The sequence below is a fragment of the Seriola dumerili genome, unplaced genomic scaffold, assembly GCF_002260705.1.
Source record: "Seriola dumerili isolate Sdu_G_001 unplaced genomic scaffold, Sdu_1.0 BDQW01000230.1, whole genome shotgun sequence".
NCBI lineage: Eukaryota > Metazoa > Chordata > Actinopteri > Carangiformes > Carangidae > Seriola > Seriola dumerili.
In genome coordinates this window covers 4,839,876-4,854,297 of record NW_019174485.1, presented here as the reverse complement: position 1 = coordinate 4,854,297, position 14,422 = coordinate 4,839,876, and the positions used below count along the sequence as shown (strand labels likewise).

The 14,422-nt window shown below is 40.3% G+C and overlaps 1 protein-coding gene across 1 annotated transcript in view; it reads right to left on the bottom strand.

Moving 5' to 3' along the window:
- Positions 1-14,422, bottom strand: part of helz (helicase with zinc finger) — a 55,987-nt gene that overhangs the window by 22,764 nt on the left and 18,801 nt on the right. Inside the window, exons 13-19 of the mRNA XM_022755432.1 lie at positions 14,078-14,204; positions 13,728-13,940; positions 12,198-12,328; positions 9,690-9,869; positions 7,066-7,167; positions 5,526-5,704; positions 474-592 (exon numbers count right to left, since the gene is read on the bottom strand). Coding sequence (XP_022611153.1) covers positions 474-592; positions 5,526-5,704; positions 7,066-7,167; positions 9,690-9,869; positions 12,198-12,328; positions 13,728-13,940; positions 14,078-14,204 — 1,051 coding nt within the window. The remainder of the gene's footprint in view (positions 1-473; positions 593-5,525; positions 5,705-7,065; positions 7,168-9,689; positions 9,870-12,197; positions 12,329-13,727; positions 13,941-14,077; positions 14,205-14,422) is intronic.

Sequence of the window (14,422 nt, the reverse complement as noted above, 5' to 3'; positions counted from 1 at the left end):
TTACTGCATAGCAGACTCTTGCCTTCTCTTCATCCACTGCCTACTGGTAATCCTGTGCACTGTCTAAAAACCAGGAGAGGAGGAAATAAGGGTTTAATTCCTTATGTTGGTAGAAAGCTTGACTGACGCAAGTTTATGTTTAAGTTATCTTTGGTTGAGGTGGTCTACAGTGGCTGCTGTCTGTTCTTTTGTATTGTAAGTTGGATAAAATCTAATCCACAGCAAAGCACAAAAGGATCGGCTTTCTGCTGCTGTGCTGCATCCCTTCTATGTATTTATTTTGGTTAGTCTTCAAACATCTGAGACAATGAACCCAACACCCTATGATGTGCATTGACATTATCCTGTGATTCACAGATAAGCAAAACAATGTGGCAGTTTTTTTCGTTTCACTGGAGAAACCTGCAGCTTCTGCACAGTGAAAATTGAAACTAGATATTTTGTAACTGCCCTTGTTGACTCTGTTTACTTACCTGCATATGGTCCCCAGCCAGCACGATGCGGGTGGTCTTGCTAGCTAGAGCAAAAGGCATGATGGTTTCACACTCCATGGCCTGGGCCGCTTCATCCAGTAGGATATGAGTGAACAACCCTGCCAAAACATATGGGACACGAACATCAATTTAGCTCATATTACTTCTAATACAGTAGGGTCCACAAGTCTGAGACCACATCCACTTAAATGGAAAAGCCGTTTCAGACATTATGACCCTACTGTATATGGTCACTATGAACAGTTGTAAAAATTGCACACTTTACTCACATTTAAGTATCCTGCTGATAACATACATGAGAAGCCTTTTTATCAAAGTTTACTGAAGGATTTATTTTAAAATATATGCACCAAAAGAGCAAACCCAATTTAGAGCAATCCCTGCAAAAAATCAGTTCAAGCAACTATGTAAAAGGGTCCTGGGAAAGAAATGTCAAAACAAAAACAAACTTAAATGTGTTGAGCTGAAGCAGCACTCACAGCTGGAACTTGTAGCTATCCATAGCCCATCTTAATCTTTAGGACAATACAGGTCTAATTGATGACTCATAAAAGGGCAAAAGATTGGTAATTACTGAAATGTGAGTTTATAAATAGTTTCCTTATCTGTAACGATTCCATCGATTTGATATTGCTTGAAACCAGCAGCTACCCTTTGAGTAGACCTGACCACATTTATTATCTATCATGAACCCACCAAGTAAGTATCTCCTTATGACATTTCAACATAGGGTGCAGTGTTAATGACTACATAGCTATCTAAACTATGGCCTCTCAGCAACAATAGTTATCCAAGGTTTTGGAAAGCAAATGTTTGGGGGCAAAGACAAGGAACTTTATAAAAACTGTGTCACCTGTAACCTGTCATTCAGATACTGCAGTGACACAAAGCTAGAAATCATTTGACAATATACTGCTTAGATTTAACTTATGCCACTGTGATTTAGAAAAAAATCCTTTCAAATTCACATACAAAACATTGATATGTTGTCAAAATGAACCAAGTCAAATCAAAGCCCAGCTAATCTAGTTGAATCAGACGATTTTTACCAATAACCCGATATATCATTTTGCATAATAATTTTGTTTACCAGGAGCATTAAAACCATGTAACTGTCACTAATGTGCCATTCTCTCACTTTTTCCTATTCCTCTTTTAACCAGCCCTACAAACTAAAGGCAGGGTTTTGTGGACGTTTTGAAAGGGATGAAACAGTAGCCTAACCCTGATTTAAAACGCTCAAATGGTGCTCGGCAGTATGAAGGGAGGGGATGAAACGGCATGGCAAATGAGCGCTGGAGCAGGGAGCTGGGAAGAGAGAGGCTGAATAACAACCAGCAAACAGCCTCTGAAGCCCAAACACTATTTCCACAGGAAACTATATGCAGATATGAAATGTGACGGTTGGAAATAACAAAATAAACTGTGACTGTCAAGGGGTAAACAAACAACAGAAACATGGGCTGGCAAGGAAAGAGGTGGAGCAGTTTGATTGGTGGCAAAATTCACTCTTTAGTATCTGCCTTTGAACAAATGCCTGCAAAATGTATTGATTTTTTTCCCCCAGCTATAAAGCCTCAAAACACTGTTCTCTCTGAACTGTGTCTGCAACTCATTGAAGCAAAGGCTGGTTCTGTTCCCCCACTGTGGTCCTGAATGTATACACTTTGTTACAATGGCCAATGTTTCCATGTAGATATTTGCAGAATGTGTATAATTGGGTTTATCTATTAGAGCTTATGAAGTGGGAAACGCCCTTTCAGAGTGATGTACCAAACAAAAGTGTACATGCACGGATGGGGGGAAAAATGTCTCTGGGAATTCTTAAAGCAGACTAAATATGGTTACATTCCATCCTTTTCAATTATGTAATGATCTCCTCTACGATAATGAGCTGTTAGGCGGCAAAGAAAGACTGCTCGATGTCAGAGAGGTCACTTATTCCAAAGACGCAGTGTAGTACACAATTATGCACATGAGTAATCTCTGAATCACAGGCATGAACTTAAAATCATGCACTTGAGTAATCACTCAATAGTGTGTATACAGGATGAATGAGCAGTTAAGTTGCACAGATTTTTACTGTGTTGAGAGCAATGAAATGCTGGTGGGAGTATCATTTCAAACAGGGCAGTTGAAGCTTGCATAGAGCTCTTTATTTTTTCACTGTCTTGCTCAACAATGCAGCCATGGGGACTTCATGTAAATGTGCTACCCCTTATATCACATTGTTAATTATTGAGGCCAGCCAATTTTGTTGACCTCTCCTATAAATTGTAGTCAACAGCACCCCTGCTGCATCCTGCCTACTTGCTCTTTTACTTCGATCCACATGAATACATAAGGGCCAAATAACGCTCACAAATGATGTACATGGGTCATTACAAATGGGAATGTTTCCCCAGGCAGCGAGGCAGAGATTAGGAGGGAGGCAAGAGGGAGGCAGACATGGTCTTTATGAGCACCAAGCAGACAAACGGGCAGACATGAAGGAACATGGTGCTTAATGCTTCACCTGGAACACAGCTGCCAGCCTTGGGGAACCTATCTCTAAAACAGGGGTCCAAATTACATTTCTGTAGCTGCTATCTGTCACTGGACTAATAATGGTGTTTAAATTTGACAAAACAGTGGTAAGAGAAAGAAGGGGGGAGGGATAATAAAGCAGAGGTGAAAGAGATCATAGGCACAGTGTTGCAGAAGTGATTTGGGGGAGAGATGACTGTTAATAATAAATGGCAGCTCCTTCACCTCACACACCCAGTCTCTCACATTCTCCCTTTCACAGTCTCTTTCTACCCTTTTCACACTGTAACAGTGACTTGGAAAATCTGTGATGTGTGAATGTGAAAGGGGGTATGCAGGTAACTATATCCCATAAAACATTTGAAAGCTTTGTCAAACTGTCTAATCTCACAAAAAAATTATTTCCCAAAGCTGACGGTAACATGATTTCTTATATTGTTCTTGGATGTGTTTTGGTGCCTGCCACACAATGTGAACCCATTAGGAGCCAACTTAATTTCAGATAGTACCAATCCCTTATTGACTATAGTATGAGCTATAGTTCTGAACCTTTATCACCAGGCTGAAAGGTCCAGTAGCCTCCAGACATAACATATTATATTCAGCTAAGCCCTGGTCTGCTGGGAAGTGAAAATATGGCATCAACTTGAAAATGTCCATGTCTCTCCTGTACCTTCAAATTGGTTCATTTACACCATTTTGTTTTCAGGGTGGTTTACTTAACAAATTAAATTTCCTTGTGCTTAAGAAATAATGATTAAATGTGGCAGTCATTATAGGTAATTGTATTACAGTCCTGTGACTGTCCAATTACAGGGATGTAGTCGATTCTGAACAGCAGCTGGCAGGATGGTAGAAAAACACACAGAGCTGCACTGCATGTCACCTCGGGGAAACATCATCATCAAAAATGCTTATGTCTCCCCGGCAGCCGAATTTCATTCATGAATACAGAGTCTGCTTTTTTTTTTTTTTTGCTTTTGTCAGTAGAGAAAAAGGCAGAAAATCAAACTGAACCCAAAATAAATTTAAGGGATGAGAGCTTTGGGGGCATTGTGGACTGAATGTGAGGTGTTTATTTTTTTGACTTTTCATTTTTGGGGAAAATAACACACAAGAGGGCTTTACTCTCCATTACTGCATTAGCTAGCAAACAGCTCTATAATCATTACTTTTTGTATTCAGCCTTTTTCAGAAACTAAAACAGCAGAAAACTTCTTAGGGCACACCAATGGCCACTGCACCTCACTTGCACATGTTTCAACTAGGGGATGAAACTTACATTGGCTACAGACTGGAGAATGGGCTGGGAGTCAAATTTGAGAGGCAAGAGTGGCTGAGAAGCGACCCTACTAGTCACAGCAGGTCACTGTGCTCACTTATGTGAGCAGACAATAAAATTCCATGGCCTGCACATGACAGTGGTATTAACATACATGCAAAGCTCATTCACAGAAAATAAAAACAAGCATGTACAGTTTCAACATGCCAGATCACATATCTAAGCCATAAATAAAAGATGAAAAACGACAAGCCAAACATAAAATAGCAGCACAACCATCTTTTTTGGGGCAACTCTGTGTTTGAGGTGGGAGATTTGTTATTGCTACTTAGTAGACTTGCTGGCTCCCAGTTGCCTCGTTTCCTGGCAATTTTCATCACCGTTGAACACCAGGAGAGCGGGAGAGATGAAACATGGGGAGGAGGGCTAATGATGTAAAGTACATTAGAAACAGGCAGATGGTGTTCCCAAGCAACAGACAAAGCCCCCTCCGCTGACACATTAGAGTCAGTTATTAGCCTGCACTGACAAATTGGTTTGTTTTCCATGTTTTTTACACGACTTAAATGACTTCCATCTCTCTCTAAACGGTGGGTCCCTGCCAACACCGGGTATCAGAGTCACTGGGGATGACCAAGGAACAGGACACTGAATGCTCTGAGCTGTGTCTGCATATGATTATGAGCTTTTGTGTGTTGACTCAATTCTGTGTTAATATTTGAGCCTGTGATTTTCCTTGTCATTGTATTGGCATTTCTAATATTTTCTCTGCCTCACTTACATATGGTGCACAAAAGGTACATGAGTGAACCTTCTGAGTTGAATTAAAAATCATAATCCACAACATTAGTTATTATTACAAACTGCTGGTGATGTTACATTTTACAAGGGTTTTATATATTTCTGGTTGCCATTGTATTCTGTGTGTATGTCTGATAAAGTATGTGCTTATTCTTCAAATGTTGTTTGAACACTGCACATGGTTTTTCCGTTAACCTAATCCCTTCATGAAATTTAAATAATTTAGACTGCTACCACCAGAGACATTTGCAGAACCATCTGCTGGAAAACTGGTAAACCATGCCATACCGAACCACCACCTACCGAACTCCCTGTATCATCAGGTATCAAGTTGACAAAGGACATGAATGCTACTGAGGGCAACCATCGCTAAGCAGTCCTACTATTCAAGAGACTACTAAATATCTACTCATATGACTCACCGGGCTCCAAGTCAAGCTGGCAGAGGTATTGGGAGGTGCTGAGGGTGACCACCACCACGCGGTGCCTGAGGATGTCCTCCCTTGTGGGCATCTGGAAAGTGACCTGTGTGCTGGAGATGAGACAGTACTGCTGGACCACTGGGTGGACTGTCTTCACCCAGCGGTTCCTGAAGTATACCCTGGAGAGAGAGAGAGAGAGAGAGAGGAAAGGACAACGATCAGGGGAGAGAGGTACAACTAGAGGAGGACAAGAGCAATTACTTTAGTAGTCAGGTATTCGTTCCCCTGCAATGTGCACATTGTTAAATTCATTCAATGCATGAGGTTATTGTGTCAAGGAGGACTCAAAAACTATCTCAAAATGTAAATAGCACGTGAGTGAAGAATTTTTACAGGACAGATTCTTTTGCATGGCTGCACATGACTCTGTGTACACCTCAGGTCTGCAGCAAACTGATCGACATGGACAGCCAGAAAGGAAAGCCCTTACAGACTGTCTCCTTGGGATGTTGGTCAGTCCTTTTCCAGACTCTGGCCCTAAATATTCATATGGCTCTTTATTCTTGAGTGAGTCCACTCATCCTAAAGGAGACAAGGGGAGCTGAGAGAGGAGTTTGCTACAGTGATTATGGAGGAATTCACACTGGAACCGGTTGAAATCAGACCGGCCACTCAAGTGAAACAAGCCATTTGATTGCCCATATGGTCCCTAGGCTTGTGTGTGTGTAGAGAGACACACACACACAAACACCCAGCTGTCATGTTAGGCCTTTGCCGGTCAAGGCAGACATTGCTTCCCTGTCCTTTGTGACCTCTGGGGTTGCTGAAATGTGATTAGAAGTCACTTGTGCAATGTAAGGAAGTTGTGTGTATCTCTTGAGCGTGTGTTTGTTGCCTCCAGGTGTAGTTCTTAAAGCAGGAGCCTTACTGAAGTCACATCTCCAAAGTCAGCTTGATGTCTGCCTGACATTGCTATAGGGCAAAGACAACCCAACCACTCAACAATCTCTGTATAATATGGATGTATCATTCTGACTGCAGGCTTTCCAATAATGCTAATCCAGTTGATGTGTAAAAATGAGTGTCATACAAATAGTCTCTGGCAAGGCAAACCTTAGCCAACAGAGACACAACTACTAAGTACAAAATATCAAATTTAACTGATTCTTTTTGGCTATATTAAAGAAAAAATTCAAAGACTGTAGGCAGTTTTAAAACCTGAAAATGCTATTTAGCTAGTTTATATAATCATTAATATTGGTGTACTACTGTCACCACAGAAATTACATGAACAGGGACTTTAAGGTGGCTCACAGCAGACAAACCACGACGTGTATGTGTTTAACTCCAAGACAAGAGTGTGGGGCTGTAGTCCTAAAAGCTATGTGAAGTCAACTGCACGTTGGGCTCTTAATGCCTCCTTCAGCGAACAACTTAATATTTTAACTGTTACACAGAGTACATGCACATACACAAAGCACATAAAACATGTTTCTGCCCTTAGCTATCAAATCTTCTTTAAGTAAGTGTGTTTCCTTACCTGAGAGGTCTGGCATGTGGATTGCCCGCTTCAACGTAAGGATGAAGGTAGTCCTTAATGTAAAGGTCAGCCGCACTGTTGGAGTGGGTGCAAATCAGGACCCTGTAAAGACAAACAATGTCAGGCATAAACCATGATGCACAATTCCTGCAATAGTCACTGGCAGAGATATCAAAACTATGGAACACCAAAACTAGCAGCTGGATAAGATAACACTTGGGGGATGTGTGAACATTTTGTGTCATTATTTGGGGTGAAGTGACCCTTTAACCTCTATCTATGGGCTGGTTAATGTTAATTTCTGTGACTCAAATACAAAAAGTTTCTTCTAACATCAAGGTATACTTCAGAGTTTAGATTTTTTATCAACAGTGGTTGCATCTTAAAAGATGAAGCATGTGTGAGAGAGAAGGCCTATTATCCCCAATACTTACAAAACTACATAAAATGTTAGCAGCAAAGGAAACAGAATTATTCGTTACAATGCTGATTTACAGCTAGTGCTTTTAAGCCCAACAACAATTATACTGTTAGACAAACAGCAAAGCAAGTTATGTTCACTTATTAAATTGAAAGCTTTGCAAAAGTGTCTTTTATAGGTACTCATTTAAATGTTAGTGAAACATTGCAGCAACATACTGTATTTGCAGAGAAAGCTTTGAGCATTGGACCTGTAAAACAGCACATACTGGGTACACCTGACCAGGGTCTATATGAATTCCTCTTCACCATTTTCACAGTTTTATGAGCAGGCAGCACAAGTCCAGAGGGTCACTTCCTCTTGTCTTAGCTTTTAAAATATCTATAATTCATCCTTAACATAGAATGTTAAATGTATTCAGAGTGAAATGAAGAATGAATATTACATTGCTACACATTTTTCACAGGCCATTTTTTTTTCTTTTACATTACATATATACACCCCTTTCTCCCTTATTGAAAAAAATGTTAGCTTCTGTTCAAGGCACACTGTCCGAGGTATTGCATTCATTTTTCATAAAGACCAGGAAACATTTATGTGCTTGTGCAACATCGTTTTGCTTCTGACACAAGAAGCTGCATAATTTCCTGTGGGTATCTGCACACAGTGAGGGAGCACGCTAATGATGAGAAATGCCAGTGGAAGGTTATCTTGCTATGTTTTATTGTTACACAACACTTTGTGGCCCACTGAAGTGACATAACTTGATTGATCAGATTATGGTTAACATGAACATCCATTCCAGCACAGGAAATGCGTTGATCATCAAACTCTCCATGTGCAGTGACCACAAATGACACAAATTCCTCCAAACGACCAGCACATTTTGACTTCAAGTAATGACACATACACACTCCAAAGTATGCACAACCACACAGCACAAACAGAGGCTCTACCTCCACAGCCACACATACACACACACGCACACACACCACAGCTTGACACTTTGCAGCTGAGTGTTTTCTTAACTTTAAATGTCAAACCCAAGGCTGTTACTGGCCTGGGGCTAAAACTGAGGCCACTGCACAGCCCAGCACTCCCTGCCACCTCCACCACACCCTTTGACTGACTTCCCTTGCCATCTTAAGCTTTTATTAATGATGCCAATGATAACACACACACACACACACACACACACACACACACACACACACGCACACGCACTCACCTTTCCTTCCGAACAAACACTTAACCGCTTACACTTAAGTTAATAACACCTTATTATTTCACAACCACTGTTAGTAGCATCAGTAGCCTACAAGTTCAAAGAGGGAGGTTTGTGACATCAAGGTTGCTGATTAAATCCTAAGATGATGTAAAGGCTGGTAAATATATGGGTGAGAAAGGTTTCAGAAAAATTTAACTAATGTTTTAATAATGGTAGTGGTAAAACACGCAGACATGTCGCTGAACTGTACTACATTATACTGAGAGGTGCGTCTTAGCCCATTTTTAGCTACGAGACTCAATATTACAAACACCTCCCATAACAATACAATACTTTTAAACAAAATCATAAACAACAGCCTCCAAAATGACCATAAAGTTGAATCATCAGCTCTCTCAATCAGTAAAAACTGAAAATTATAACCTTCATGAGGGCAGGATTTTCACAGAGTTGTTGTATTAAACTACATTAGTTTTAGCTAGCTGTTCCCAAGTAACTAGAAACGTGCCGAAAAGTGCAGACTGAAATTAAATAATGTTTTTACTGCCATATTTCACAGAATAACAACAATCTGTGTGGGATTTGACATTTATCTCACAGGTACTGAGTTTCCCCAACACTTACACTCACACCTGTTAACAAGTCAAGATGTGCAAAATTTCCTTCCCTCTTTACACCCAACACCTTTCAAGTGCTGAAACAAAAACAGCTCCAAGCTCCAGTGCAAACTGTTTCATTCTCAAAAACAAATAAAGTGTTATTATTATGGCAGTGCATTGCTTTGAGCTGCATTACCATAAGATATACATTGGCCCAAATATAAGACTACCTCATCACACCACCACAGGATGCATGGTAAAGACTTGGTAAGGTGCATGTTTTCTCCTGGTTGCCAACAGAGGTAAAAATGCTTCAATACATCTTGAAACAAACAAAAAGAAAAAAAACATGAAAAAAAAAAAACCATACACAGACCTGCTGTGGTCCTGGCGGAGGATGTGTTTGACAGCCTGTGCCAGGGTGAAGGTCTTGCCGGTGCCGTAGGGCCCAATGATGAGGATTGGGGGCAGGGGGATAGAGATGGGTGTGGTGATGGCCAGGATGGCCTCTTTCTGCTTGGCATTCAGACGGGGATCCAGCTGCTCATCCCACTGCCTGAGGGTGGAAGGGGGGGGTAGGAAAATTATTAGAGGAATTAATAGATCAACTTTTAATTAACTTACACAATTATTTACATGTGTGTACATAAAACAATTTACATGTGTGTACATGAAACAAAGCAGACATTTGTTTTCATTAACAGACATCCAGAGCAGAGAAGAATTAATAATGTGCCACAGGCATGATACCTTCTCACCACAAAAACACAAGTGACAGCACTAAACAGACTGAACAGTTGTCTAATACACAGGTATGTGTGTGTTTGAACAATACAGATGGGTAGGAAAGAGGGATGCACATATTTGATTTCATACACATACTTGTGAATGTGTGAGTTATCCTGCATGTAGCGTGTGTCTTTGTTTGTCTCCTAGCATCACTGTCCTCATTATGAAGACTGTATCCTCTAAAGCTTTAAATCCACCAACACCAATTGTTTGAGCTCCAACAGCTGAGCAATATCGCAGTGTGTGTGTGTGTGTGTGTGTGTGTGTGTGTGTGTGTGTGTGTGTGTGTGTGTGTGTGTGCGCGTGCGTGCGTGCGTGCGTGCATCTATGTTTATAAGAGAGATGGATTAATTTATTAAGTAGTACTATTAGGTGTGACAAAACTCTTTTATGCCAACTATACTTTCTCCTGAAATTCAATCAAGGTTAGGATAAACTAATCAACCTTCTCTGTGATCAAGATTAACATACTGTATTTTGACTTCCAAACTGAGGAAGAAAAAGGTGAAAAAAAGAAGTAACATTTTGTTTAGTTTCCACGGTTACCTTGACATGACTAATTAGGACATCTTAATTCTCAATCACTGAGTGGAGTGAGAGGCATAACAGCTCATTTATTACAGTAATGCATCCACATCTGGCTTATTAAGGTTATTAATTCAAAAATTGAAAAAGGGTGAAATTAATACTGAATCCTAGATATATGTTTTGCCACTATACAGGTTAAAAATCACTAAGAAAAACACTGGCCAAATCGAAGAATTAAATCGCACTAGAGTATAATATACAGTGAAATGGCCAACTGATCTCCATGGTACCATCATTTCTATTCATGCAAAGGCACAAGTAAGATTTTAAATCAAAGCACCATCATCTCATCTTTTTTGTGAGGCCTGATCTTAGTGTTAAATCCAAAGACTGAGCACCATCTTAAAATCAGTAAACTGCATACTGTTTAGGTCTATCATCAACCTGAGGTGGGAGATGTGAAGAGGACTAGACAGCATGGTTATTCACTGCTGTTTAGTAGGAATTTTTGTTTTCACTCACACAAAAAAACAAAACCATAATGCAGTGCTTCAAATGATGAGGTAATTTTTAGAAACTCTGTGAATCAAGTGCTAAAGTGTGAGTTTATATATTAATCATCCTGTAAAGCTTTATAGCACCACCATTTGAGGCGTATCCATCGGACACAGACGTTAAAACTCAAATAACAACCATAAAGAAACTTAATCTTTAGCTAAGTTCACTCCTTGGCCCATATTTAATGAATCACCCTCACTTATCCAAATTCCAATTAAAACAAAAGTCTACATCAATCATATTCTAGAGCCCAGATAAAGCAGCAGCCTGGAAAATCACAGGGATTATATTTGACTTTGGCTCTAGTCAATAAAGATTACTGCCTCGCTCCCCTCACCTGTCCAACTTCAGAGAGATATCTAAAGCTGCAAGGAGCTGCTAGCATTTCAGAATGACCGCCAAGTCAGCAAGGCGAGGGATATTCAGTCAACTCTCAAATTGATGTGGTGTCCCCTCTGTGAGGGTATCTGTCAAGCTAATATGATGTGAAGGTATTAAAGGAGTTTCTGTATAATAAACGTGGTTTGGATTAGCACTATTTACTGTACACGAATGTGTGTACATGCTGTGAGCACACATCTTTCTTCACTGTTAAAACAACATAAATGGAGGTTGTAGCCTTGACTAAATATCTGATGTCTGCCAATCAACATCTGCAATATGAAAGGTTTCCTCAGCAACACGAAACAGTCTGCTGTGTGTGAAAAGTGAAATTTAATTGTCCTTATTTATTTGTATTTGACTTCTTTTTCCATCATTTAAAAAGGCAGTAATATATCCCAGAGTTTCAACTGAATCAATGGTGTGAGACACCATGCCCGGAGGAGGTGAAAAACATTTTATTGTGGTAGCAATCAATACTGTTGTTCATCATACAAATTGTAAAAAGTACATTTTGTACCAGAATAAAATATTGATGGATGCCTTTAATGTAAAATAAATTTCTGCATCAGTTTTAACAGTCGAGCGTGTGTGTGTGTGTGTGTGTGTGTGTGTGTAGAATACACACCTGTTGGGGCTCCAGGGGATCGTGGGGACAAGGCTAACGTCTGGGAAAAGGATGGTGTTATCTTTGATGCGATCCAGGGCATAGTGCATCTCACAGAGTGGCAGTCTGTTCAGCTGGAACTGCAGCTCCACCTGACACAGAAGCAACACCAAGAGCTTACTTAGCAGTCAATCCAAACAACAGCTCATCTGCCCAGTTATCTTATATTATATTATTATGTTACAAGGAATACAATATAATTCGGTTCAATACAATAGCCCTGGAACAAAAGCTATTTTGTTAGGGTGGCATAATTCTGGATCAAACAACTTGAGCTCATGATCCTCTTTCATGATTTATAGAGAATCCACAGGATTCAGAGAATAACCCTATCCCTATTAAAAATAATATATCCAATCCATGCCATATGTTGCATTACATGCGATGTGTGAATAATATTTGTAAAGACATTTAAAATATTAATAACCACCAGTGGTCAAATTATATAATTTTCCAGTCTAACCAGTCAAAAAAAACAATCTCAAGAGCTGGATACTCAAACCCCTTCAAAAGTGAGATTTTATTTAAATAAAATTTGATGCATCCCATTTCCCTTCGTCTATTTACATTTTATTTAATCCCTTCGCTTTAACCAGGTGTATGTAATAACTGAGTTTTTCCACTGCTGTAGGGCCCAGTCATAATAAAGAAAGACATAGGCTCCTAACAACATTATTGTAAAGTATGCAATGCCTTTAGGATACAAATGTAAAAATCAGAGGGAGGGGGAAAAAAAATATGCAAAATAAAAAGGAGCAAGTGGAACAAAGTAAGGAGGAAGTGGGGGAGAAAGACAAAGGAAAAGAGTGAAATAAACAACAAATACAAGAGCAGGGAAGTTGAGATATGCAAGACTGAGAAGAGCATGAAACATCAAGGATGTGTGGAATACTGTAAGAACCCACGGAGGAGATAGGGAAATGCAATTGTAGCACATAAGCAGACAGGAGCAGCGTATGCAGAAGAATAAGAAGATTATGCTTCCACTGTGATAGGATGAGGGTTGTTTTGATAACTGTTAACACAGAGCCTTGTTTCCTCTGCCGACGGCTGGAGAGGAGAAAAATATCAAACTGAGGCAGCTGAAGGTAGAGTCATTTAATAAAGGTAGATTTCTCAGAACCAGAGAACCTGAGACCAAGCAGTGCAGTCAATACACACACAGACGCACAAGGTTTTCCTGACAAGATCGCTTTCTTCTGTCCTGTAGCTTTTTGTTAAAGCACTAATCATCCACCAAGATTTCCAAGCCCATAACATCTGAGTGGAAAGAATCATGTGCTGGATGCTAACTCACATCTCCTAGGCTGGACAATGAATTACTTGTATTACGAGATCATACACCTGCACTCTCCACTCTGGTGCCAATCCACCAGTCTTATTTAATATCTATATTAATTGAACATTTTTTATGACTTAACATTAACAAAGACACCTCATGCTTAGGCAAAAAAGAGTCTCCTTGTCCCTTGGTGCAGCCAGTACCAGTACCTGTATTTCTCTGTCAGGCTGTAGCCCCAGCTCCTCACAGCAGTCCTTGCAGATCCTCAGGAAGATGTATTCCTTCGTCTTCTCCTCGATCACAGCCTCGTAAACGCGCTCTTTGACCCCAGGAGGCGGCTGGCTGTTGATCCCCTCACGGCCCAAGGGCAGCAGCAGGACTGAATTTACCTTGGTCATCACTAGCCGTCCAGCCAGCGTGTCCTAAGGTAAATAGAAAACACAGCTCAGGAGAGCTAGCTGACAACACTGTATCTACCAAGACACAGATACAGAGAGAAAAGGAAGAAACCAGCGTGTCAAGCGTATACCGCAATTGCCGATTCAACCAGTCCAGTTACCTCAGAAAGTGTTTCAGTGAGTTTGAAGCGTGCAAAGAGCTGTCCATTCTGGGCATACTTGGCTCCAACAGAAATGCCAGTCAGCATAAAGCTGGTAACCAGCTGGAGGTTCACTTTGATGTTAAACCTGGGGAGACAAACATGGACATTTGGTTTAAACAAACCTCTATCCTACTCTTATAAACCATTGTAAGATATTAGAGCAATCATGACACTGTCTTGTCACGTGTTATCAATAAACTTGTACCAATATCTCAATACATTCTCTTGTCACTGAGGCACACCTGAATCCTTCCTTTATTGCAGACATTTTAACCATGGAACCACCCTGCTTTCCAACACTTT